The following is a 27,041-nucleotide window of genomic DNA, read 5'->3' as shown; positions in this document are numbered from 1 at the left end:
TAAGAAGAAAGCTGATTTTACTAGTGGAGGCCCACACTTGTAATCTCCACACATGGGAGGCAGAATCAGTAAGCCTGCTGTGAGTTCAGGATAGCTTGGGCTACATAGAGAGTTTCAGGGCAATATATGCTACAGAATGTAACAGCCCTCATCTTTAAAAAAAAATTTTAATATATCGTAAGCATACTTTAAGAGAAGATTTTGTTTTACTGGTCACAATACATAGTGTAAACTACTGGTACATTTTTAAAATGTGTTTCTAGGAGTGGCAATGAGGAAAAAATGATGGCCCTGCTTACACCATTGAATGTCAACTGCCATGCAAGTGATGGCAGAAAGGTATTACTTTTGTGATTGATTTTTTGTCACCTGATAATGAGAATATATATTTAAGTTAAAACTTTTAAAGACAGTTCTGTTTTCTTTTTAACGAGTAATTAAGAGTGGTAAACTTAATAAAACATCATTGATAATATCTTTGTATGCAGTCATGAACTTTAAACTTTTGTGCTATGCTTTCTGTATGTTAATTTTATAAAACCAAATTGATTGTTTATTAGCAATGAAGTCATAGTTAGATTTTCTTGTTTTATATTTGGGTTTTACCTTACCAGACATTTTATACAGCCATTATGTGAATTTCATTAATGTATTTGGTTACTGTTTCAGTCAACTCCATTGCATTTGGCGGCAGGATACAACAGAGTGAAAATTGTACAGCTGTTACTGCAACATGGAGCTGATGTCCATGCTAAAGATAAAGGGTAAGCTTTGAACAAAAGTGAGGCCACCTTGCTAGGGTCCTTGCAGCACACTGTCTTTATAAAGTATTTTTCTGTTGCTGATTAAACAAGTTGTTCATGTTTATTGAGCTTTTGTAAGATGCAGATTGTGGCTGAGGGCCATAGGGAATTATAAAGCAGTTAGCCTATCACTCACACTGTACAATTCATAGCTCGTGAAGGATGCCTGATAAAGTTGAGTGATAAGTAGAGATTGATGTATGAGTTATTGGAAAATCTTTTAGAAGGATAGGCTTGACTCATATCTTCAGGCAGTGTTGACTTGAAGAAAGCAGAGTTCAGAGCAGGTTGTGATATCCCATGTCTATAATTCTATAACTTTGAACTCAGGAGTTCAAGGCCATCTTCAACTATATAGCAATTCTGGGCTAGCCTGGGCTATACTATATGGAACCTAGACTTAAAAAGAAAGCAGAGTTTATGAAACATTGTTCTATAGCAGAATGGAGATGATACATTTAAGTGTAGTATCTAAGCCAACTTTGTTGACATGGGCTTCAAGTCCTGGCTCCCTGAGAGGACAAGAGAGGAAGATAACAAGTTGAGGCCAGCCCAGGCAACTTAGTAAGTTATTCATATCCCTTTCTCCCCCTTGTGAAAGGAGGGGAAGGTAGCTCAGTGGTAGGACAGTTGCCTATCGTACACAGAGGCCTGAGTTCAGTCACCAGTAATACATACATACAAGCCAAATTAAATTGGATAAAGCAGATGATTCACATGGGACAAATACCAGAATTGGAGAAACCACAACTTTTAGAAGTTTTGATGGATGAACATAAAGTCAACCTTGTTCTGCAGTCTTAAGCGTTTTATGATCTGAAATGAGAAGTAGTTGTTTTATACTCAGAGGAGCTTAAGGAGGGGTGCATTCTGGGATAATACATGTTAGATGAATTGGGGCAGAATGAGACTATGGCAGGAAGATCTAAGAGTGAGCCCCATGAGATCTGTAACAGGCTTACAGGAGAAGTAAAGGAAGAGATAGGCAGACACTACAGTGAAGAGATGGAAGAGTGAGAATCTGCGTGTGGATCACGAGAGAGGAGTAGAAAGAAAGCTTTTATGTCCTGAAACTAAGTCAGTTAGACTCACAGTACACAAATTGAAATATAGGAGGGGAAATGGTTTGGCAGAAACCATTTGTGCTGACTTTGAGAGCTCTTGGTTTTATGAGGATATGTGGAAATTCAAACAGAAGTATTTAGTGAGTAGCAGTGAAATTGGTCTTCAGTAAAGGAATGAGCTGTATATTACCAGAGGCTGCTCTGGCAGTTAATGCTGATCCCCAGGGACAGGAAGAGGCTTAAAGGTGAAAGCCAGAAAGGTTCTATTATTTAGGAGTTCCATTACATTACAAAAGAATTGGACCTCAGTTTTTACTGGGGACTATAGCACACAATTTTTACCTTACACAATTTTAACAGATGTTTCAAGAGAGACCTAGCTTGTATTCAGAAAACTAGGCAGGCCAATGGAAGGAAGGAAATTATACCTGGGAGCAGTACAGAAGGAATTGAAGGCCAGAGAAGAGCTCAGCTCCTTGTGTGTGTTGTGTTAACTTAGAACCAGCATACACTTTTGATCCTGTCACTGGGGAAGCAGAAGCAGATGGATGTCTTTGAGTTCAATACCACCCTGGTCTACATAGTTTCAGGCCAGCCAAGGCTGCACACTGAGACGCCGTCTAAGGAAAAAATAAAAGTTAGAACCATTTCTTCAGAGCAAGAAAGAAAATGCTATTAAATAGGAGTACCTATAAGGGATTTGCCTTTATAAAAGTCTGCCTAGAGCTTAGAGAATAAATTGGTTTAGAAGTACAGAGTTTAGAAATACATAAGCACAAACAAGTAACCAGTAGTAGTAGTCGGGGGAAAAGGAGTATAAATTTGAAAGAAACTTGGGAATTACAATTTGTAGATTGCCTTAGACTTAGGGACTCTGTAATAACAAACTTTTTTTGTCACTCTGATCGTAGTGATCTGGTGCCATTACACAATGCCTGTTCTTATGGTCATTATGAAGTAACTGAACTTCTGGTCAAGGTTAGTTCTTTTATGCCTTACTATTTTCTGTAATTACCCAAAATTATCTGAAATGCGTAGTGTGTCTATGGGTACTTGTAGAGAGTGGGAATAATTATAATAATTACATGCAGATTATTGATAAGCTAGCATTTGACTTCATATTTTTGAGATAACATGCAATGTAAAGTAGTAGCACTAAAGAGAGCATACTAAAGGTGTTACCTAAGATTGGTGGTACATGCTTTTAACCCCAGAACTCAGGAGGCAGAGGCAGGTGGATCTCTGAGCTTGGAGCCAAGCCTGATCTACAGAGTGAGTTCCAGGACCAGACAGAAACTCTGTCTCAAAAAACCAAAAACTGAAAAAAAAAAAAGGGGGGGAGGTGTTATCTATGGCGAGGAATCAAGGACTTATCAGATCCTAGACGAAGGTCCTGGGCAAGCACCAGCTTGACAACCTTTGCTAAAGATTTTGGCTAAAAGACATTCATTGTGACCAAAATATTAACTATACCTAGGAACGAAGGGTACCAAATCACATCCCTAAGTTAAATAATGAAGCATGACACCAGCAAACACAGAAATAGCAAGGAGGGCTTACAAGATCTCTCGGTGGTCAAAGCCCCTTGCTTCCAAGCTTGGTGACCTCAGTTCAGTCTCTAGGGTCTACATGGTAGGAGAAAACCAACTCCTGGTTGTCTTCTGACTTCTACATGTGTACTGTGACACATGCATGTGGTATGCACACAACAAATAATTGTTAAAAATTTTAAAGAATAAAGTTGTCAACTGCCTTTAATCCCAGCACTCTTGAGGCAGAGAGGCAGGTGGATCTCTGAGTTTGAAACCAGCCTGGTTTGTATCTAAGCCAGCTAGGTATACATAAGTGAGATCCTGTATCAAAGTATCACAAATAAACGAATAATTTTTTTTATTTTGAAGAATAGCAAATCAATTTCTCACCTTTCATCTTCATAGCCTCTAAGTGCAAGAAAGCAAGTAGTCTGATCTGAGAAAGGAGAAAATTCTGTCAGATTGATAATTAAACAGCTCTTTTGAGCATTGACTACTTTTTCTTTGCTTGGGAGAAAATGTCAGAAAGTCTAATGGACTGCCAGAATGTTCTGTCTGTAACTTTATTGTGATTCAGATTTTAATGCTGGCTTGGTACAGAATTAGAGGCTATGAAGCTAATTGGTTCTCTGTTTTTAACTCTTCTGTTTGTTTTCTTTATTCATGTAAAGGGGATGGTTGAGTGGATAATAATATAATGGATAGTGAAAGTATAAAGTCCTGTGTGAAGCTCAGTAGCTTCAGAATGGTCACTTTACCTGTATAGTTCCTCACGACTATACAGTATTAAGGCTTTGGGTCTACCTAACATCATTGAGTAATGTTTATTTATGATTTATTTACAGTGTAGTCTTGACCATAAAAACTTAGAAAGAATATATTAAAAAATTGGCAGGTTGACAAAAACCTTTTAAGAATAAATGTGAGCAAGCTTCATTTGAAGCCAGTATGATCAGATATCATAAGCAAAGAGACCTAAGTTCTTTTTACAAAAGTAGTGCAAAAGATATGATGTCTACTTTATGTTTTTAAAAATTCTAGAGTTTAGGGTCTGGAGAGATGGTTGGGGTTAAGAGTGTACACAGCCTTGCAGAAGACCACATTGGACGCCACCAACAGCCTTTTAACTCTGGCTCCAGGAGATCTGATTACCTCTTCTCACCTTGAGGCACCTTGCGCTCACACACATATCCACACATAGACATATGCAGATAAATGTAATTACAATAGATTTTTTTTAATTTAATACCCCCTCCAAAAAAAAAACCCAGAGCTTTTAATTTGCCAAGTATAGTGTGTGATGTTAACTGTTTAAAAGCTCTGTTAATTCTGTGCTAATGGAAGTATAGTGTCAACGAGTCAAACCACATTTAGGAATCTTGTTTCAGGCTCTTCCTCCTGCTGCCTTACCCTTGTCATTCTCTCTCCTAGCTGGCTAAGTAAATTACAGTGTAATGAAAAGCTCCTCAGCAGTTTAAACTAGTGATACAGCATGAATCTTGAGAACGTTAATAAGCTATATGTGGACAGTCTACTCTGTAATTATTATAAAATCCAGGAACACATAAATGTGGTAGTAAAAGAATGGGACAAAAAATGCCAATGAAAGAAACATAGGAAACACTCTGTGGTAAGAGAGTCTTGTTTCTTGTGTGATAGAATGGATTTCTATCTGCCAGTGTTCATTAAGCTACACTTAGTAAGAGTTGTGTTTCCCTGTATATAAATTATACCTCCAAAAGGGAAGAGAGATTTTGAAAACCTTGTTTCCAGCTTGCATGTTGTTGAACTACACAGCATTAAATAAGTTTAAATTCCTTTAAGAACTGAACACTAACGATATCTCTTCTCTTCCCCAGCATGGCGCTTGCGTAAATGCAATGGACTTGTGGCAGTTTACTCCTCTTCATGAGGCAGCTTCTAAGAATAGAGTTGAAGTGTGTTCTCTCCTCCTAAGTTACGGGGCAGACCCGACACTGCTGAACTGTCACAACAAAAGTGCTGTAGACTTGGCTCCCACACCACAGTTGAAGGAGAGATTATCGTGTGAGTATGAAAGTGATGTTCTAGATGAGTGTGTTGTTGAAATCCTCTAATCCCAGCGTTCAGGATGCAGGTACAGATGAAGCTCTTGACTTCAAGAGCAACCTGGGCTATATAGTAAGATCTTGTCTCAAAAATAAACCAGATTAATGTTCAAGATGACCTCAATGAACTGATGTTTTTTTTTTGTTTTTTTGTTTTTTGTTTTTTGTTTTTTTTTTGTTTTTTTTTTTTTTTTGCCTTTCTGATTTTACTTTTGGGAATGTTTAAATAATAAAATATTTTCTTTATGGATGAGAATCTTTTTACCATAGTTAATAATTTAGATATTGTGTGAAAATATATTTGGGCTGGTTATCTAGTTTAAGAACTATAGATAATAGTCCTTAGATTGTACTCATTTTTGGAACTTCCTAGTTAATGTTAAATGAATTTGTTTGTTATCTTGTAAATATGGTCTCTGACTTGTGGCATATAATATTGTTTACTACTTTGACAAAATTCTATGGTTTTCTGTGTAGCTAAAGTAAATATAGTAAGAAATAAGCACTCAATTCAGATATAGTATTATTACATGTGAATGAGCCAAACTTACACTATTCTAGAACAGTAAATGGTAATGAGTAAATCACAAGTCTGATAAGTAAAAGAGAAACATTGAGGAAATACTTTCTTTAATTTTGTTCATTCCCAGGAAGCCCTTGACAAGCCAGTGTGTTTGATCTGCAGTTATCTGATAGGTATGAACAGGACTGTCTGCTGCTGTATACTAGCATGGGATTATGATCACCCTTTGCACAGTCTCAGAACGCTCTGAGACTAGATTGTAATAGTGTAGCTATCTCTAATCCAGGTAGGAAATATCAATGGACAGTGAATCTGGTATGGCCAAAATTTATGCTTATCCTTGAGAATGAATTAAACCATAACTAAAGGGAGCTAGATGCCATTGTGTCTGTTATTAATTATTATTATCAGCAATAATATTTGAGACTCTAGAGCCTTAATCTGACTATTTGGAGATTATTTTGAAAATAATTACAAGAAAAATATTAGTGTTGTGCAGGCAAGCCTCATTACTATGACAGTTTTCATGTAGATGTAAATGCTTCTTTGTTCAGATGAATTTAAAGGCCACTCACTGCTGCAAGCTGCGCGGGAAGCTGATGTCACTAGAATCAAAAAACATCTTTCTCTGGAAATGGTGAATTTCAAACATCCTCAAACACATGAAACAGCACTGGTAACGTTTCAAACTTAAGCTTTTAAAATACAATAATCAAAAACTAATCATAATGTCTGGTTTTAGTGATGGCATTGTTTCTAATGCACTTGTTTGTTGGTTGATATTTTCTGTTTAGAATCTCTGAGTCTAGTGTCTTACGATATCAGCCCAGATTGACCTCAGGTGTGTGCTCAAATGTTGAAATAGGCATTTGCTACCATGCTGAATTAAAGTCAGTTACCCATCTATATATATATATATATATATATATATATATATATATAAATTAATACTGTAGAAAAATAGACAACCTCACCTCCCGAAACATAATACTAGTAGAACCCATCTGGAGAACAATTTTTCCTTTGTTCTTGCATGCTTTATGTAACTTTTTATTATGGATGTAACATACAATTAATCATTTGTGGTTTTCCATAAGCTTGAAGAAAATATCTTAAGAGTTACTTCCATTAACAAACTGAACATGATAGTGTACACCTATAATCCCAGGATCAGGAGGCTAAGGTAGGAGGGCCACATGTTTGAGGCTAGCCTGAACCACACCAGCAGGACTTTCTCAAAAAAATCAAGTGGAGGCAGGGCATGGGGAGGAGACTTCTGTGAAACTGGACTAAAGCGGTTGTGAGCAGTGAAGTCCAAAGCCAGCAGAGGTCAGTGGTGACACGCGGAAGCATGGCCAGCACTCCCTTAAAAGTAGAAATTCCTAAAGGAAATAGTAAATTCTTAATAAACCTCAGGTGTTCCTTACGTAGAAGGAAATAAGCAAAGTAGGTTGTCGGATAGATATCTTTTTTCTTCCTTATGCCTTAATATAAACAGAAATTTGCCACTTTGTTTAAATACAACTTAAAAGAAAATAAAGCTCTAGACTAATAAAAAATGTTTTTTGGCACGATGGCATATGCCTTTAATCCCAGCATTCAGGAGGCAGAGGCAGGGAGATCTCTGTGAGTTTGAGGCCAGCCTGGTCTACAGAGTGAGTTCAGGACAGCCAGGGCTACACGGAGAAGCCCTTTCTCAAAAAGCCAAAAAAACAAACAAACCAAAAACTGTTAAGTCAAAAATTAAAAACGTAGTGCATTAAAACTGATAGGGGGAAGCTTGGAAAGACAAACATCTTAGAAAATTTTATAGTGTGAAAATCATTTAATACATTTGTACTCACTTATCTGAGGATGGTCTCTTGCAACTCCCCACTCACTGCATAAAATCACAGGTAGTACTGAACCCTACTTATGGTTTCTTCTATCCCATACCTGTGGTAGTTTAATTTATACTTTACTCACAGGAAGATGAACCACCTTACCAGTAACTCCTGGTAAACCGCAACACACACTGTCTCTTCTACTCTTAGTCAAAACTTTCCAGTTAACTAAAAAGCGCTTTATAGCTTCTTGGTGTCTCATTGTTGCCACCAAACTACCCCGCATATTAGAGCCATTGAGTAGAATAGCCATTTCTTGTACACTTAAGTTGACCCAGTAACACACAGCTGGAAAGTTACTAAGGAGTCAGCATATACATGCATACACAGCATACACAGGCATATGCAGCCTGTGTACTCTGACAAAGATGCAGTTCCCATCTCAGTGCAGCAGCACAGGGTTTCTTTACACTTCTCAGACTCATGTTTGTTTCTGGAGCTTTTCTGTATAATATCAGATCATAGTTGGTCTCAGATAATGAAAGCAAGACAGCACGGATGAAAAAAAATGTTCTATATATTGTTCTCCAAGTATCCTGCTCTAAGCATGATGTCTTTAACCTTAAAACATGCTAGGACGTAAGTATTCACGGGTGGTTATTGTGCAGGGTAGTTTCTTGGTTTCCAGAGTTTGCAGGCCCTTCCCTAGGATGTAGAGAAGAGTGAGGCTCTAATTCATGATGGATGTAATAAAAACTTCTTGGAAATTAACTATGGTTATTTTTGTACTCAGAATAAATGTTCTAGGGTTATTTATTTCCCTTAGAATGTCAAAAGAATTATGTGTACCAGTTAGACTTGATTTTATTGAGGGTAAAGGACTGATTTTGGTGACCACAGCAATATAAAAAAAATGAATCAGGAACACAATTGTGAGGAACTGACAAAGTTTATGACTAGTAACAGGAGAACAGATTTCATGATAACTGTATATTATGATATGTAGAGCATCTTTGCTTTAAAGTTTTAACCAGAATTTTTAGCTCACAATTTTCAGATTTTGGTTTTAACAAATATACACATTGATTTAGTCAATTATCAGTGAGATATTGAATATCTGTTATACTCGAGTATTATCCTGGATGTTGAGATTGTAAAGGTTTGTATTGTATTTGCGATTATAAAGATAATGCATTTATAAAAGGCGAATCCCTACTTCCTGTCTCTTTCCCTCTTTGATACTCAGAACAGCTGCAGCCACAAACAATACAGGTTGTGCCAAACAGATAATTGAAGGTCCTTCTGCTATAGCAACTAGTTGAGGAAGATCCTCAACTTAGCAGCCATCCCATCGGTGCTGTTAAACCAACAGAATTAAGAACAGAACAGATGGGTACGCTTTCTTCATGTAACAGTGCAAACTCAGGGCTGAGGATAAATAACTCAGTTGTAGAGCGCTTGTCTACCATCTGTAAAGCTATAGATTTGATCTTTAGCACAGGGAAAAGAGACGCCAGCATTTGAATTTTTTTTTTTTTTAAGCTTTTAAATGTAACATTTTTCATCCTATCAGTAGTGGCTTTTTAAAAAATACAGGACAAAGTTTAACCATGATGTTTAATAACTTATTATTAATTTGTGGGATTTGCCTGCCATGTCAGAATTTTCTCTCCAATAGAAGATCTTTCAAGAGCAAATTCAGGTAAAATAAAACAAAGAAGTTATATTGCGTTTATTATCCTTAATTGGAAACACAAGTGTTCTTAAGTAAAAATGGTTCTGTATGGTCCTTGATTAATGCTGCAATTTAAATTATTTAGCATTGTGCTGCTGCATCTCCATATCCCAAAAGAAAGCAAATATGTGAACTGCTGCTCAGAAAGGGAGCGAACACCAACGAAAAGACTAAAGAGTGAGTATGCTTCTAATTAGTAGATGTTAATGACATTTTTTTTGTATGGAAAATATACTTATTGTGGGGCTGGCTTTTTCTCTTTAAGATTCCTGACTCCTCTGCACGTGGCTTCTGAGAAAGCTCACAATGATGTTGTTGAAGTCGTGGTGAAGCATGAAGCAAAGGTACACACCGTTTCTGGTAATGTTTGGTAGCCCAGTGAGTCACTTTTTGTGTAATGGATGTCTAGCTCCTTAAACTATTCACTCTATCAGAAAGGTTTGCTTCTGTTCAAAACAGTCCCAGGCTGGGAGGAAAGTACTTATCACACTTTTTGAGGGCCTGAGTTCAGACGCCAGAACCCAAGAAGCAGGGGTAGTAGTGCTCCTGTGGCAGAGATGAAAAAAGCCTAACTGCTTGCAGGCCAGCCAGCCTGAACCCGTCTCAAACAAGGTGGAGGGTGAGGAGCCACAGCCAGCTGTACTCTTGGCCTTCACATGCACGCATACGTGCACTTGCCAAATCTAGTTGTTTGTTTTTGTTAGGAAATTTATGCATTTATTCATGCATACATTTCTGTTATGTTCTTCCTTCTCCATTTCACTTCTAATCCACTGACCAAAGTTATCTTTGACTTTTCTTAACAGTACACACTCAAGCACCTTTTACCTCAGCAGGAGACCAATATAACTCTAATTTTCTTTTCTGACCCACATCTGAAATTCCTTGGTTTAATATAACTCCTCTTACTTAGCAGTACAGAGTTTGTACTGTGACCATTTCTCTAACACAAAGAACTTGATTAGAAGCAAAGAAATAATTGGACTAAAAGCAACATATATGTCCTTGTGGATAAATTGACATTGTTCAGTTGCCATTTGAATGCAGAGCATTTTACCCCTTGAACTTCCATCAAAGTTGTAAATCATTTTCTTACTGAGTAATTAGTACTGAAGCCCAGGAAAAGGCTTAGTGTGTGAAGCGTGTGCCATTGAAGCCTAACCACCTGAATTGGATCTCGAATCCATGTGGAAAGCCAGGTGTGGTGGTACACACCTGTTCTCTCTTTTCCTTCTGATACATGGGAAACACAGGAAAATTGGCCGGTTCACCCGCCAGCTAACAGTGTCAGAAACTGAAGGCGTGCCTCAGTACAGTGGAAGGTGAGAGGGAACTGAGGCCCAAAAGATGTCCTCTGTCTCACACATGCTCCCACCCACCCACCCGTATCCTCACACACAGATACCAAATTTAAAATCTTTTCATTTAAAAAATACTTAATAGAAGGTGTACATAGCAGAAATGATAATGGTTTCCAAGTTTTTAAAAAGATTTATATGAACATATGAGTACTCTATTTGCATGTATGCCTGCATGACAGAAGAGGGCGTCAGATCCTATTATAGATAGTTGTGAGCCACCATGTGGTTGCTGGGAATTGAACTCAGGACCTCTGGAAGAGCAGCCAGTGCTCTTAAACGCTGAATGATCTCTAGCCTTTAGTTTCCAGTTTTTAATCCAAAGATCTTTGCCTTCCTCAAAGAAAATTTTTAGTGAAAATTCAATATATGTACAGAAATGGAGCTGCTGTGATTAAAGGGAAAAGAAAGAACAGAGGCCCTGAGTGGCCCTGAGACCTTATCCTCACTGGGTTCTGAAGGTCAGTTTTCTTACTTGTCTTTCTTTGGATTTCTACACTCAAGGGATCACTTAAAATTTTCAGTTTCTTTTTCTGTTGCCTTTAATGTCCTAATCTTTGACTTTGGGAAGTTCTTGATAATGTAAACTGTGATTTTTTTCCTACTGTAAATTACTGAATAAAATAAAGTTCATTTCTGCTTGACTGCTTGGCATCCTCATTTGTCTCTGCTCTGTGCCTTCCTGTTGATTGCTTTTTTTTTTCCTTACATATGGCACATTACTTTTGAAGAGTATACAGACACACATTGAATTTGAGCTGTGAAACTTAGTGAGATAGTTGTGATTAGAGACCACTCATTGACTTTTATCCAGAATTGGAGGTTTTAAAAAACCCATATCATAGTCTGAAGACTGAGATAGTCCTAGGCAAACCAGCAAAGTTGTTCACCCTAATATATGTTACTCACTCAATGCTTTCACCGGATGTTTTTCAAAAAATATGATTGGGTATGTGAGTAAAAATTGTCCTAAACAAGTTTTTTTGGGGGGGTCACTTTTATTTTTTATGTGCATTGGTAAGGGGGTGTTAGATTTGCTGGAACTGGAGTTACAGACAATTGTAAGCTGCCATGTGGGTGCTGGGAATTGAACCTGTGTCCTCTGGAAAAGCAGCCAGTGCTCTTAACCACTGAGCCGTCTCTTCAGCCATCCCCCCTCCCTTTTTTTTTTTTTTTTTAAAGCCCTCAGCATTTTAAATAGGTTTTCAGTTCTGTAATCATGGACACTCATTCTAGTTCTGTGCTCATTGAGATCTTGCTATATCCATCTTTAAATATTCTGATTTTGACTATTAATTGGCCAGTGTCTCAAAAGACATTGGTGTACCTAGGCTTGGTTATTTATTGAAGAATTACTTTCATAGTAAGGCAGAATGGAAATGAGATGGTCTCAGAGGTGATCTTATTTTCTTGTGAAGAGTTTTAAAGACAGAACCAAATTGAAAAAATTTTACAAAAAAGTTACGTACCCACTACGTGGATGTGAGCACTAGCTATGCTATGTTACATATCCATCAACATGTCTACATTAGCAGATTACTGTGTACACACTAAATACTCTTGTGTATATACATCAGCTAGACTTGGATGTTTCTATACAGTTTTTCTTTAGGTACAAAAATTTATATAGGGTGAAATGTGCAAATCTCCGTTGTATATTTGCTGAATTCTAACGTACTTATCTGTGCAGGCAGACATATTAAAGAACTTGGGCTAAGACAGAAATGGGTGGTGGATAGCTGAACAGTAGACTGTCTCAATGTAGAAGGTCCTGAATTCAATCCGTAACAGTGCGTCATCTCAGGCCATCTCTACACCTAACAAGAATAGCCATTTTGAGGTTTATCCGTCATAAACATGAGTCTTTAGGGTAAGGTTTTTCCATTTAGTATAATGTTTTGGAGAGTGATCAACATGTCAATAGTGCCATTGTATTGCTGGTGAGTGTTCCGTGGTCGACATACAGTATGCTGGTCACATTATATTCTACATGATACATGGTGTAGAAGATCAATTAAATAGGAATGGGTATTTCAACCCGAACTCACCTCTGGTCTTGTTTGTCCCTGACTGTTGTGTATCTTGGAGTCAATCATAAGAATTCTGTACCCATAAAATTTCATAGATGCAAGCTTTTTTGGTCAATGTCTAGCTCTAATAGGATGAACTTAAAATCAATGCTGTAATGCTAAATATAGCGTAAATGTTTAACTTATTATACTTAGCAGCCCACATCTAAAGTTGGATTTTCATTCTGACTTTTATCAGCCTTCATGGACTGGTGAATTTGTACTCTAGTTCTGAAGAAAAAATGCCTGCTTTGGCACTTTTTGATTTTGGATAATTGATTTCTTTAAAAAAATAATAATAGAGGCCTTCAGTAGTGAGAAGTACATAACTGGATGATTTTAGGTGGTGTACCAATGCTAATTCAGTGTTCTGTGCGTTGTTAAGGTCAATGCTTTGGACAGTCTTGGACAGACGTCACTACACAGAGCCGCACACTGTGGTCATCTACAGACCTGCCGCCTGCTGCTGAGCTATGGGTGCGATCCAAACATCATATCCCTCCAGGGTTTCACCGCCTTGCAGATGGGCAATGAAAATGTACAGCAGCTGCTTCAAGGTATTCAGTGCCTCTGTGACATTCTGTTTTAAAGATTAACCTTTAGGATTTTTCACATAATCAGGTGTGGTATGTAGGAGTTGGTAATAAACAGAAGATTTTTGAGAAATGCTGACTTACTTAATTTATTCTTAGCTCATTATATTTGATACTCAAATGCCATTAAATTATAATTATAACTTGTTCAGTAGCATGTTCTGTCTAGTTTCTCTGAGGAAATGCGGGGCACTCAAGTTTTAACGTTTATGAAGCTGATTTGCCAGGCATGGTGGTCACATCTTTAATTCCAGTCCTTGGGTCACGGAGACTGGCACATCTCTGAGTTCCAAGACAGATAAGGGTACATAGACCCTGTCTTTGATCTTTCTTTTCCTTTCCTTTTTTAAGTTTTAAGAAGCTGGACATTGAGACACTGTCAGTGCCAGCATTGGAGAAGCTGAGCACAAGGGTCCCTTGACTATATAATGAGATACCCCAAACCAAAGGTGGGGATGCTTTAAAAGCTCTTATTAATCAAGTAAAATATAGGAATTGCTGTTTTTTAGAGCAAAGAAAACATTAAAAGATAGGGGTTTAGCAATCCTGTTGATACTTCCCTAAACACAGGCTGCTTCATTCTTTGTAAATCTTGCGTGTGAGCTTCTTCTGGTACCAAGCTACAGTGTCAGTCTGTCCATTTTGTCCCTGGCTTTGTTACTCTGTTGCAGGAGATTTGCCTCAGTATTTTTCCACCTCAGTTTTAGTTTGGCTCTTCTTTGATATGCTACTCTTCATGTCTATCCTAAGATGTAAATATATATGTTTTCTTTTAGTTTTTTTCAAGGTTTAATTTTTAAACTTAAATCTTGATTTGGAACTTCCTTTGTTGTACATACTTTTCAGAAATTTTAATTGAATTGTGAGACACAATTTTAAACTGAAAATGACTAGCTACTTTCTAATCCAACTTCACTCTTTAAAACTGAAAAAACTTGAGTCTTAGGATATTAAAGTGATTTGTGCTAGTTCAGATAACAAGTTAAGGGCAGAACCATGTTTAGATTTCCGTCAGCGCTCACCCATGGCTTGGTTATAAAGCAGGCAGGCTTTCACTTTGGTTATGTTTCTTTACACTGGCTAAATGGCATTTTATTGTTAGCACACGTGTATATTTTGCTCCGTGTATAATCTCAAAAGTTTTAGTAGCCTTAGTATTTTTCCCTTTAGTGATACTATATAAACTAGCAAACTCAGAAACCATTGAAGCAGTGGCACATACCTGTGATCCCAGCACTTTGGGAGGCAGATCTACAAGGTGGGTCCAGGACAGCCAGGCTACACAGAGAAACCCTGTCTTCGAAAACAACAACAAAAACTTTAAAGTTTGGTCTTACTTTCTACATGGAAATTAACCATTCTTCTGCCCCTCTCAGAGGGCATCTCACTAGGTCACTCAGAAGCAGACAGACAGTTGCTGGAGGCTGCAAAAGCTGGTGATGTAGAAACTGTAAAGGTAAGATACAATAAGTTTTGTTAATCTTTGGTTTATATTTTGGCATTGTTTAATAAATCAGTACTGTTACAGCAAAGAGCCTTATTAAGAGGATAAAAATACCAATTCCTCTGCAGTAAGAAACACTGAGAAATGTTCTTCATGTAGTATCAAATGCAATTGTCTTAAAGAACTCACTTGTCCCTATAACAGAAGAATGAGGGGCTAAAGAGAGTTGGAGAGATGGCTCATAGGTTAAGAGTACTGGCTGCTCCTCCAAAGGTCCTGAGTTCAATTTACAGCAACCACATGGTGGCTCACAACCATCTATAGTGAGCTCTGGTGCCCTCTTCTGGCATGGAGACAGAGCACTGTATACATAATAAATAAATAAAGCTTAAAGAAATGGTTCAGAAATTAAAAGCACTTACAGCTCTTGTAGAGGCCCTGTGTCAAGTTCCCAGCATGTTGGCTTACAACTACCCATAACTCTGGTTCCAGGGATGCAATGCCCTCTTCTGACGTTCATGGGCACCAGGCATGCATGTGGAGCACCGACATACATGCAGGCAAAATATTCATGCACATAAAATAATCTTTTTTTTTTCAATTAAATTTTTAAGGAGAAATGTGTACCCCGCATAATAATGCACGCCTGTTATCCAAACATTAGGGAGGCAGAGACAGGAGGTTTAAGGGTTAAAAGACAGCTACTTAGGAAGACTGTCTAAAAGCAATACCAATTAAAAGAGGAAGTTTTGTGTGATGTTTTGCAGTCTTGTTACTGTTTATATTTGACACACAAAACAAAAGGAACCCAGTGTCCCTTCTGTGTACAGGTTCCTCTGGTCCATTCCTTTACCCCCTTCTGCCTGGGAAGCCATTGTTTGTGCTGTGTGAACACAGTGTTGTCACTGCTTGGAACCATTCAGTCATACTCAGGGGGGCCGACAATGTCTTTTCCCACAGAGCACCTGATTTCTTATCTGTCCCATCCCAGCAGCAGTCTCCCTGAGTCACCTTCCTTCACATTCTCTGTTTTCACTAGTGCTATACACACATTGATGTCTTAGCTGTCTTTACTGTGGGTTCCTATTATATACAGAAATGCCTAGATAAATAACCCAAAAACCTGATGTTTTTAAAAGACCAGCACTTAAAATTCAAGTAATATAAACCAGAAATTAATTCATTTGTTTTATGTTTGGGTTTTTTGTTGTTTTGTTTTGTTTTAGTTTTTAGAGTCAGGGTTTCTCTGTATAGCCTTGGCTGTCCTGATCTTGCTTTGTAGACCTGGCTGGCCTCAAACTCACAGAGATCCATCTGCCTCTTTCTAACTCACAGAGATCCATCTGCCTCTTTCTCTCTGAGTATTGGGATTACAGGCGTGTGCCATTGCACCCGACTTGTAAATGATCCTTTAATGCTGCAGTAATGTTATTTCAGTTTTCAAAACTAGCCAGGGAAAAAAGCCTTCTTTTCCCCCTCCTCAAAGACTTTTCAACTAAGAAGTTTCACATTCCCTAATTTGTGGTAGAAGCAGCTGTTTGAAATAATGCTGTTGAATGTCTGTGTAGTAGATTTTCTATAAATTTATATAGATTTTCTTAAAAAATATATACGAGCTAGACATGGTGGTACATTCCTTTAATCCCAGCACCCAGGATGCAGAGAAAGCTAAATCCAGCCTGGTTCATATAGTGAGTTCAAGGACTGTCAGGGTTACACAGTGAGACTCTGTCTCAAAAATAGTAAAAGACGACTTAAAAAGGTTGGTCTCATTCTAGAGCTCTTAAAAGTTTCTACATTGACCTTTTAAATGGGCTCAGTGTTGGGAGGGTCATGGTATGCTTTCTCTCCTTCCAGCTTTACAGGGGTTCTAGTGATCGCACTCTGGTTCCAGACTTACACCTGTACAGGCAGAGGCATCTTGCCAGCCCTGAATTTATTTACTTTTTGGAATTTCTTTTAAGAGTGCACATGATCCTCTCTCTGTGCTGTGCCAGTGCAAATAATATAAACATCAGATGTAACAAGGGTTTCTGATTTGTTTTTCATGAGTCAAGTGATTTGTGTTTTATTAAGTTTAAGACTTGTTTTTTGTTTGTTTGTTTGTTTGTTTGTTTGTTGAGACAGGGTGTCTCTGGGTAGCCTTGGCTGTCCTAGACTCGCTTTTGTAAACCAGGCTGGCCTCAAACTCAGAGTAATCTGCCTGCCTCTGCCTCCCTGACTGCTGGGATTACAGGTGTGTGCCACGGAGCTCAGCTTTAAAGACATTCATTTTAAACTAGATGATTTTATGTGTGTGTGAGTAAGGAGACTGATGAGTTTTATATGTTCATTTACTTTCAGAACAAAGTGTTTAATAAACATTAGACTAAACATTACCAGAAATGGTGCCATACTCTTGCGATCCCAGCACTTGGGGGGGTGAGGGAGAGATCATTAGTTTGAGACCAGCTTGTGTTACCACCTTTTTTTGTTGTCATTGGTAGTTTTGGTTTTAGTTTAGGATTTGTTGTTATTGTTTGTATTTTTTAAAGTATAAACTTGGTTTTCAGAGGAATAGAAAGAGTCTAGAGGATGACATGAATTTAAAATAATAATTGGATTTAGAAAACAAAATAATGCTGTTGGATTACATCCATTTCTCTCAGTGATAAGCATTAGGCTAGCTTCCTTGCCCTCTGACTCTAAAATCGCTTGAAAATTTATCTCCATGAGCTTACTATCTTTGCACATGTGACTCGGTATGAATTCTTAGGACAGAGCGTTCTCTATACTGCCCAGTAAATATTTGCATTTTTACTTGTGTTTGTTTACTATTGGTCCAGCAGGTCATACCATTTTCTGGATACCTGTAATACCTCATAAAACAACTGGAAGGATTTATTTGGGCTTAAAGTCCAGTGTGGCAATAGGAGCTTGAGGTAGTTTCTCACATTGCATCTGCAATCAAAAAGCAGAGATCAATGAATGAGGATTTTAGCTCATTTTCTCTCCCCCCCCCCTTTTTTTTATTCAGCCCAGAATGCCAGCCCATGGAATGGTATCATCCACAGATAACATGGGTCTTCTTATCTTGGTTAACATAATCTAAATGTTTCCTGGCAGGCATGCCCAGAGGCTAACCTAATTCATAAAATCCTTTGGAGTCATGCCATAGGTTTGTCTCCTAGGTAATTCTAAGGCATGCAACCTGACTGTATTAACTGTCATAGTACCTAATATCAGAATGAACAAAAACATTTAAAAGATATTAAAATGATCTTTGGTGACTACCACATGTGCCAACAGCTGGTTGGTTCACACTCAATTCCTAGATTGTTTTTCAGACCCCACCGAAACATTGCTCTGCAACTGGAACCTCATTCATCAATTCTAGCAACTGTGTTTCATGAGCTCAGAAGAGCTTTACCAGTTCAGTGGCTTCCTTTGAGATAAACCTACTGATGAGGCATACTAAACTTATTTCTGATGATGGTGGTGGTGATTAATGCTGATATTTTTTGACTCTTTTATTCCCCCATATTCTCTGCATAATCCTCAAGAATATTTGGGGTGTAGCTTTTGATTGAGCTAGACTTACTCATCTGAACCAAAGAGCACAGGAAAATAGTTCTAGTGATCATATTTTTAGTTCTTCAAGGATCATGTATCACCAGCAACATTTTCTTAGTTCATTATATATGGAGCAGTTTAAGTTACTGTCTTAAATGTGATTCCTTGGCCACTGGATAGCCTAGAAACTTGGTAAGAGTGCAAATTTACAAACCCAGACACTGACTTACAAAATTGGGAAATAAGACCAATATATATCAATGTTGAGAATGACTGGTGTGCAGCATCACTTCTCACACTTGGAATGTGCATGTAAGTAGAGGCCTTATTAAAATATAGACTCACTGTGTGTTATTTGTTGTTCATTGGAAAGTCTTATCACAGAGACCAGGCAGGCTCTGAACTCATAACCCTTCTGCCTTCATCTTCCAGTGCTGCCACAGCTGCCATATACTATCATGCTAGCTTAAAATTCAGATTCTGATTGTAGGTACCAGATTTGGGACTCTGCGTTTTTCTCTCAGTGCTGCTGTGATCTAGTATGCGTTTACTACTAAGTGGTTGTTAGAGTTATAGAAGTTAGGTTATTAATATGTAAATATTAATTTTTATTGTATTTCATGTGCAACCTTTGCCTGCATATATATCTGTGTGCCGTGTATGTTCATATATATGGTGCCTGTGGAGGCCAAAAGTGAGGGTCAGATTCCCTGGGACTGGATTTACAGATGGTTGTGAGCCACCATATGGGGCCTGGGCATTGGGCCTGGCTCTGGAAGGCAGCCAGTGCTCTTAACCATGGAGCCATTGCTCCAGCCTGTCAACAGTAAATTTTACTACCTTTCAGAAAAGTAAAATATGTAATCATAGATGAGAGGACCAGAAGAGTTGGTAAATGAAAAGCTGAAATAAGAATAGTGTCTGAGCAGGGTGTGGTGGCACACGCCTTTAATCCCAGCACTCAGGAGGCAGAGGCAGGTGGGTCTTTGTGAGTTCTAGGCCACACTGGTCTACAAAGTGAGTCCAGGACAGCTAGGGCTATACAGAGAAACTGTGTCTTGGGGGAAAAATATAGTCTCTGAAATACTTATTTAATGAAATAAGAAAATAAGGCAAACATTTGAAATATCTGTTGTGTGTTGTGTTGTGTTAAAACGAGGCAAGAAAATATGTAGCATCATGTGTATGCTGTGTTCAATCTACAGAAACTCTGTACTGTTCAGAGTGTCAACTGTAGAGACATTGAAGGACGCCAGTCAACACCCCTCCATTTTGCAGCTGGGTACAACAGAGTGTCTGTGGTGGAGTATCTGCTGCAGCACGGAGCTGATGTGCATGCTAAAGATAAAGGGTAAGATAACTGCCATGTCTCTGCCGTATCTCTACACGACCTTTTTGGAAACTACAAGACGTACACGCTAAGTTGTGAAAATACTTCTATTTATTTATTTACTTACTTACTTATTTATATTATTTGATTGTTTACATTGGTTCATTGATAGCTTATTAACCTCAGTTAATAGTTTATGCTGAGCATGATGGTGTGCACCTGGACACCAAGCCTTGGGGAGCTTTGAGACTAATATGGGCTATAGTATTCGACCATTTCTTTCTTTCTTTTTTTTTTTTTATGTACATTGATGTTTTGTCTGCATGTGTAAGAGGATCGGGTCCCCTCGAACAGGAGTTATAGACAGGTGTGAGCTGCTGTGTGGGTGCTGGGAATTGAACCCAGATCCTTTGGAAAAGCAGACAGTGCTCTTAACCACCGAGCTATCTCTCCAGCTCATGACCATTTATTTTACAAAGAAAGAAAGAAAGAAAAAAAAAGCTAGCAGCCAGATGCAGTGGTACATGCCTGTGATACTAGCACTTAGGGAGGCAAAGTTAGTTGGATCCCTGTGAGTTCAAGGCCAGCCTAGTCAGCCTGGTCTACAAAGCTAGTCCAGGACAGCTAAGGCTGCACAAAGAAACCATGTATCAAAAAATGAAAAAATTTAAAAATAAATGTAAATGTCTCCATTTACATTAAGATTAACTTAATGCTTTGTCATCCTATTGCCAAGGAAATTTTATTTTTGTGATTTTGATACTGATTAATAAAGTTTTCAGTGTTCATTGAGGATACACTAAAAATATTTTTATCTGGAAATTATTTTTGTTAAAAATACACAATACTAGATGTTTGTTAAGTCTATATGTGAATGTTTATCATATTCTCTTAAATATTCTTAAATTCTTCCCCTCAAAAGGTCTTCCTGATTTCCCTAGATTTGAGTTCTACAGAGTATGGCCAGTATACTCCTGTAGGCAGTTGAAGAAATGTCTCTGGTTGGTTATAAATAATTGCTGAGATTATACTCCGTGTTTAACTTTTCAGAGGCCTTGTTCCTTTGCACAATGCATGTTCTTATGGACACTATGAAGTTGCAGAGCTTCTTGTCAAGCATGGAGCAGTGGTTAATGTAGCTGACTTGTGGAAGTTCACACCTTTACATGAAGCTGCAGCAAAAGGAAAATATGAAATTTGCAAACTTCTGCTCCAGGTGTGCTTAAGTACTTGATACAGTGGGGATCACTAAGTACTCAGATTGTCCTTCCCATAACGCTAATTCAGAATTTACACCAGTGAAAGTACAGACGCACAGTTATCTAATACTAAAACTAGATTTCAAAGGAAAATGATATGAACATTCTTATGTCTACATGTATATATACCAGCATAGGGATTTTATTTCTATAGCCACTCATCACGTGATGGTTCTGGTTGCCATCCAACTTTCCTGTTTGGTAATCTAACCTCAAATTACTCCTGTGGTTTATAAGCCCAGTTTGTTTAATAGTCTATAAATTGATGGTGCTGTTCTAGCATAGTTACAAATACTTTACTGTAAAATATTACAGCCTAGATTCATACATACAGTGTTTGTATAAAGGAAAAATGTAGCTAGGTGTGGTAGTGCATGCCTTAAACCCCAGCACTGGGAGGCACAGGCAGGTGGACCTTTATAGGCTCAAGTCCAGCCTGGTCAACAGAGTGTGTTTCCAGGTGGCTAACCAAGGCTGCACAGTTGAGAGCCAATTTTTTTAAAAAGGAAACAATTCAGTCAACAGTGGGCTCCATATTTGGCAGTGGTCTATAAGATTATAATGTAGGAACTACAGATGTAGCTGAATTAGTAGAGTGCCTGTCTAGCAGCACAAGGCCCTGGGACTTATTCCCAACATCACATAAACCTGGCATAGTGGTACATACCTATATTCTCATTGCATGGGAGATAGAGACAGGAAGGTCATTGGGTCAAGGTCATCTTCAACTATAGAGCAAATTTCAGATCAACATGGGCTACATGAGACTGTCTAAAATGATAAAACTAAACTTAAAATTACATAGCCAAAAACTTTTACTCTTAAGTTTTCTGTTCTTACATACATACTTATTAATGTGTTACAGTTGCCTATGGTATGTAAGCATTAATAAAAATAACAATCAGGTTAGATTTAGTATTAAATGATTTTCTTTGCTTTGGTTATTTTTCTCAATGACAACACACACTAAGCCACTTCCTACTATCACCCCCCCTTTTTTTTTCTCATGCATAGCATGGTGCAGATCCTACAAAGAAAAACAGAGATGGTAATACTCCTCTGGATCTCGTCAAAGATGGAGATACAGATATCCAAGATCTACTTAGAGGTGATGCAGCTCTCCTAGATGCTGCCAAGAAGGGTTGTTTAGCCAGAGTGAAGAAATTGTCTTCACCTGATAATGTAAATTGCCGTGATACCCAAGGTCGACATTCTACACCTTTACATTTGGCAGGTAAATGAGTGAACCTAGATGTAGGCAGGTGACATCTAAAATATTGATTTATTTTTGGTGGGGTCCAGTCATGGGAGGTCAGAGAACAGCTTCTCGAGTCTGTTCTTTGCATTGTGGGTTCCAGCCATCAAACTCAGGTTGGCAGCCTTCGCAGCAAGTACAGTGACAGGCTGAGCATCCTACCAGGCCTAAGATTCATCTTTACTCTTGAATAAAATACTTCTAAGTAAACTTGGAAGATGCAAGTCAGATTATCTGTCAACCCTGTCGCTCTGACCTAGTATGTGTGTTTATGTATTAAGTGGTTAGCTGAATTTCACTTCCTTTAGTACTGATTACATTCAATAAGAATAGTTGTTGGGTGTGGTAGCGCGTGTCTTTAATCCCAATATTTGGAAGGCAGAAGCAGGTAGATCTCTGAAGCAGGGGCCAGCTTGACATATATAGTGAGTTCCTGGAGAACCAGAGCTACATAGTGAGAGACAAGCTCAAAAAAAATTTTTTTTCAGGTAACAGTTGAAATTGGCTCTGCCAATCACTGAGCTTTGGAATGCGTTCTTTGAGATCACTACATCGATTCATATTTGAAGAGAGATATGAAAAACTTGCCTACATAAGCCACCCTTCTTGATAGGAAGCTAAAGTTTTCATTTTCTCTAGTGATAACTAAGTATAAGCAAAAATCAGGCAGACTTAAAAGACTTGCAGAGTTTCATAGACCTCTTGCCAATCGTGGTTTCTTAAATGTGTTTGTTTAGTGTGTGTACATGTTTGGGTCCTTATGCCATAGCATGTGTGTGGAAGTCAGAATAACTCTCCAGAATCAGTTATCCTTCTGGGGATCAAACTTATATCAGCTTCTCACCAAACCATGTCATAACCTCAACTTTTTAGTGTTTTTGTGATCTATTAATGTGATTTGCCTGCATCCATGTCTGTATACCACGGGTGTGCCAGATAGTGTGGAGGTCAGAATAGGGCATTGGATCTATTAGAACTGGAGTTACACATGGTTGTGAACTACTCTGTGAGTTCTGGGAACTAAACCCAGATCCTCTGCAAGAATAACTGCTCTTAACTGCTGAGCCATCTCTCTAGCCCCTAATTTAGAACATTTGACATTACTATTGTAAGTCTACATTTTCTTTCTAAGTTACAAACACATTGTATACACAAAATATGTCTGCTCACTTCTGACAATGAAGAAATGTATTCATAAACTGTTTGCCATGCAAGTATCAAAACTTGTAAGAATGAGAACTTGAGTTCACATTCCCAGCAGCAGGGTGGGAAATTGCATCTCTAGAGCTTGGTGGCTAATCTCAGTGAGAGGCCACCTCATTGTGAGGTCAATCTCGAATGACCAGGTCAGGGAATCTTTAAGATGCCTCGGGTAAAGGCATTTACCACAGAATTCAGCACCTGGGACCCACATCGTAAAAGGAGAGTCAATCCCACAAGCTATTTTCTGACCACAAGCATGCACAGATACTAAATCAGTAATGATACAAAATTTTTAAAAATGGAAAGCAGCTGGGCCTGGTGGCACATGCCCTTAATCCCAGCACTTGGGAGGCAGAGGCAGGCGGGTCTGTAGAATTCTGGAACAGCCAGAGCTACACAGAGAAGCCCTGTCTCAAAACAAAACAACAACAACAAAAGAGAAGAGCAACAGGAGAAAACACTGTCTTCACCTCTGACTTCCACACTCGCCCACATGTATATACATCCTGCACCTTGTAACAGTTTCGATGCTTTAAATCCTTCAAAGGGATGGTGTGCATTAAGATTAACATGATAAAACTTTTAAAACCATTATCATTTCAATACTGAAAAAATTTACAAACTTACTTTCTGTCTGTGATTATGTGTCTAGAGATATTTTGCCATAAGAGAGCTTACTACTCTGGCTGACAAGGTAATAGATTGAGTCATGCTTCCAGAGCACTAAGCTTATTCTTTGGTTTTAGCAATGCTAAGCTTACTCTTCTGACCTGCAGAGATCTGTCTTCGGACTAAAGCATGACTCTACAACCGCCTGTGAGAACGGGTGCTTTGTGTTTGCAACTAGATGATTGGTGTCTGTGATTTTCATCTTTGGTGTCATACACCTATCTTTAGGGTGTTACATGTGACAACCACGAAGACAAGGCCCTTGGTAGGGAAATTTTAAATAGAAAGATACACAAAATCTTCTATAAATATATAGCTATATGGTTAAGATGTGATTTTTCTAATGTGTAAGTGAAAGTAATGTTGCTTTCTTCCTGAATTAGCTGGGTACAATAATTTGGAAGTTGCAGAGTATTTGTTACAACATGGAGCTGATGTGAATGCCCAGGACAAAGGAGGACTCATCCCTTTACATAATGCAGCGTCATATGGGGTAAGTTCTGTGCTGTATTGAAAACCTGTGTGATTTTCAAAGTGGATATCAGTGTCACACCTCACATGGAACTTGGTACGGCTTCTTGTTTCACAAAGAATTGAGTAAGACATTAAATAACAGAAGTTTTAGTTGTTAATCTGTTATAAACATGCTGTGTGACATGGCAACATATTTCTGACATTTGTTGTAGTATCCTTGGCACCTGTCTCTTATTTTGATGAAACACTGAGAGAAAGAGTGTGTGTGTATGTGTGTGTGTGTGTGTGTGTGTGTGTGTGTAAAATCCGTAAGTTTCAGAGGAATCTTTAGAGATTCAAATACATTACCGATTTCCAACAAACCCCTAAAGATTCTGGTCAACATTGGCCATTGTCAGTGGTATAGTTTGAATAACTGAGGAATGCTGCCAGTTTGTAAATTATATTCACCAGTTATAATTCAAAAATTAGTTAGAAATCATTGAGTTGTATTAGTTTAGTTTATGGAAGTCTGAACTGTAATTTTTAAGCAACTACCCATAAGTTACAATGCTAGGAAGAAAGAGCTTTCCTTTTCATTTCCAAAATAAGAGGATAGGTATAGAGCCAGGTTTGGTTTTGTGTTTTGTTTTGTTTGAGACAGGGTCTCTTTATATAGCCCTGGCTGTTCTGGAACTCACTATAAACCAGTCTACCTTTGAACTCTATTTTCTGAATGTATGCTCAGCTCAGAACTAGTTTCTTTTTTGTTGTTCTTTTGTCTTTGTTTGGTTGGTTTGGTTTGTTTTCTGGTTTTTCAAGACAGGGTTTCTTTGTGTAGCCTTGGCTGTCCTGGACTCATTTTGTAGACCTGGCTGGCCTTGACCTCACAGAAATCCATTTACCTCTGCCTCCCCAAGTCCTGGGATTACAGGCATGTACCACTGCACTGGGCCAGAACCAGTTTCTTAAGTTCCATAAAGTATTTCCAACTGTAACAGGAATATTTTCTTTTACAGCATGTAGACGTAGCAGCTTTACTGATAAAGTACAATGCGTGTGTCAATGCCACGGACAAGTGGGCTTTCACACCGTTACATGAAGCAGCCCAAAAGGGACGGACACAGCTTTGTGCTTTATTGTTGGCCCATGGAGCTGATCCTACTCTTAAAAATCAAGAAGGACAAACACCTTTAGATTTAGTTTCAGTAAGTGATGAGCTCTTTAAAAAATCAGAAAGTACACATGACATGTATAAAATGTCTGCATAGTGAGTATGGTTTTAGCCTAGATTTAAATTTAGGAATCCTTTTGTGTTATAATAAGTATATAATAGAGATATTATTCAGTTATTATATACTAAGGACTTTGAATATGGGGAAAAGAACAGTGGTTGGGAAGCAGAACAGGCTCAGGCCTTCTGTGAATGCTGTTACAATGCATGATCCTAGGCTGAAGGTCTCACCCACTTCCCCAGTTAAGTGCATCCGTTGCCTTCAAGGTGTAGTTGCAAAGCCTGCTATTAGCAGAGACTCTGTTGTTCCTCACTGCTTCTTCCCACTGTTGTTCTTACCCTACAAGAGCTGTCTGTGAGAGCCTGCTAGAACAGCTCAGCTGGTAAAGGCGTTTGCTGTCAAGCCTAACAGCCTGACTTTAATCCCAGGACCTACCTGAGAGAAAAGAGAACTGCCTCCTACAAGTTGTCTTCTGACTTCCACATGTGCATCTTGTGCACATACATGCACACTAAATGAATAAAATTAATGCTTAAAATTTTTAAGTTTGTATAGTAAGTTGTGGGTTTTTCTTTCTTATTCTATGACTGCTCCTTCGTAGTTCCCAAATCTGGATCAGTCACTGGAACAGGGGTACTCCCTTGCCTCTGCCACTGAGGTTGTTGACTTGAACAGTAAAGTAGAAGGAAGGAAGGAAAATTTAGTCCTCCCTGGATCTTTGAGACAGGATCTTACTATGCAGTTCTGGGTTGCCAAGAACTTGCTGTTTATCAGGCTGGCCTGGAATTTCACACCCACCTTTTTTCCCCCTAAGATTTGTTTATTTTTATGTGTATATATGTATGTTTGTATGCATTTATGTACACCACTTTCGTGCTGGTGCCAGCAGAGGCCAGACAGTATCAGATCCTCTGGAACTGGAGTCACAGGAGATTATAAACCACTTGATGTGGTTCCTGGAGACTGAATCTGAGGCCTCTGTAAGAAAAGCAGGTGTTCCTGACTTCTGAGCCATCTCCAGCCCTAGCCTCTGTCTTTGCTGAGTGTGCTGAGA

At 38.4% G+C, this 27,041-nt stretch overlaps 1 protein-coding gene across 2 annotated transcripts in view; it reads left to right on the top strand.

Moving 5' to 3' along the window:
* Window positions 1–27,041, top strand: part of Tnks2 (tankyrase 2) — a 61,488-nt gene that overhangs the window by 15,672 nt on the left and 18,775 nt on the right. The window contains exons 5-18 of one of the 2 annotated variants that reach the window (XM_055613775.1): window positions 264–339; window positions 670–764; window positions 2,779–2,845; window positions 5,259–5,445; window positions 6,564–6,685; window positions 9,653–9,744; window positions 9,833–9,911; window positions 13,380–13,551; window positions 14,964–15,043; window positions 19,789–19,934; window positions 20,964–21,129; window positions 22,187–22,406; window positions 24,683–24,792; window positions 25,772–25,960. In XM_055613775.1, coding sequence (XP_055469750.1) covers window positions 264–339; window positions 670–764; window positions 2,779–2,845; window positions 5,259–5,445; window positions 6,564–6,685; window positions 9,653–9,744; window positions 9,833–9,911; window positions 13,380–13,551; window positions 14,964–15,043; window positions 19,789–19,934; window positions 20,964–21,129; window positions 22,187–22,406; window positions 24,683–24,792; window positions 25,772–25,960 — 1,801 coding nt within the window. The remainder of the gene's footprint in view (window positions 1–263; window positions 340–669; window positions 765–2,778; window positions 2,846–5,258; window positions 5,446–6,563; window positions 6,686–9,652; window positions 9,745–9,832; window positions 9,912–13,379; window positions 13,552–14,963; window positions 15,044–19,788; window positions 19,935–20,963; window positions 21,130–22,186; window positions 22,407–24,682; window positions 24,793–25,771; window positions 25,961–27,041) is intronic. The other variant, XM_055613774.1, reaches the window with a different exon arrangement.

Source organism: Psammomys obesus, unplaced genomic scaffold, assembly GCF_907164565.1.
Source record: "Psammomys obesus unplaced genomic scaffold, mPsaObe1.curated_primary_1811, whole genome shotgun sequence".
Classification (NCBI taxonomy): Eukaryota; Metazoa; Chordata; class Mammalia; order Rodentia; family Muridae; genus Psammomys; species Psammomys obesus.
This window is presented reverse-complemented; position numbering and strand designations above follow the sequence as displayed.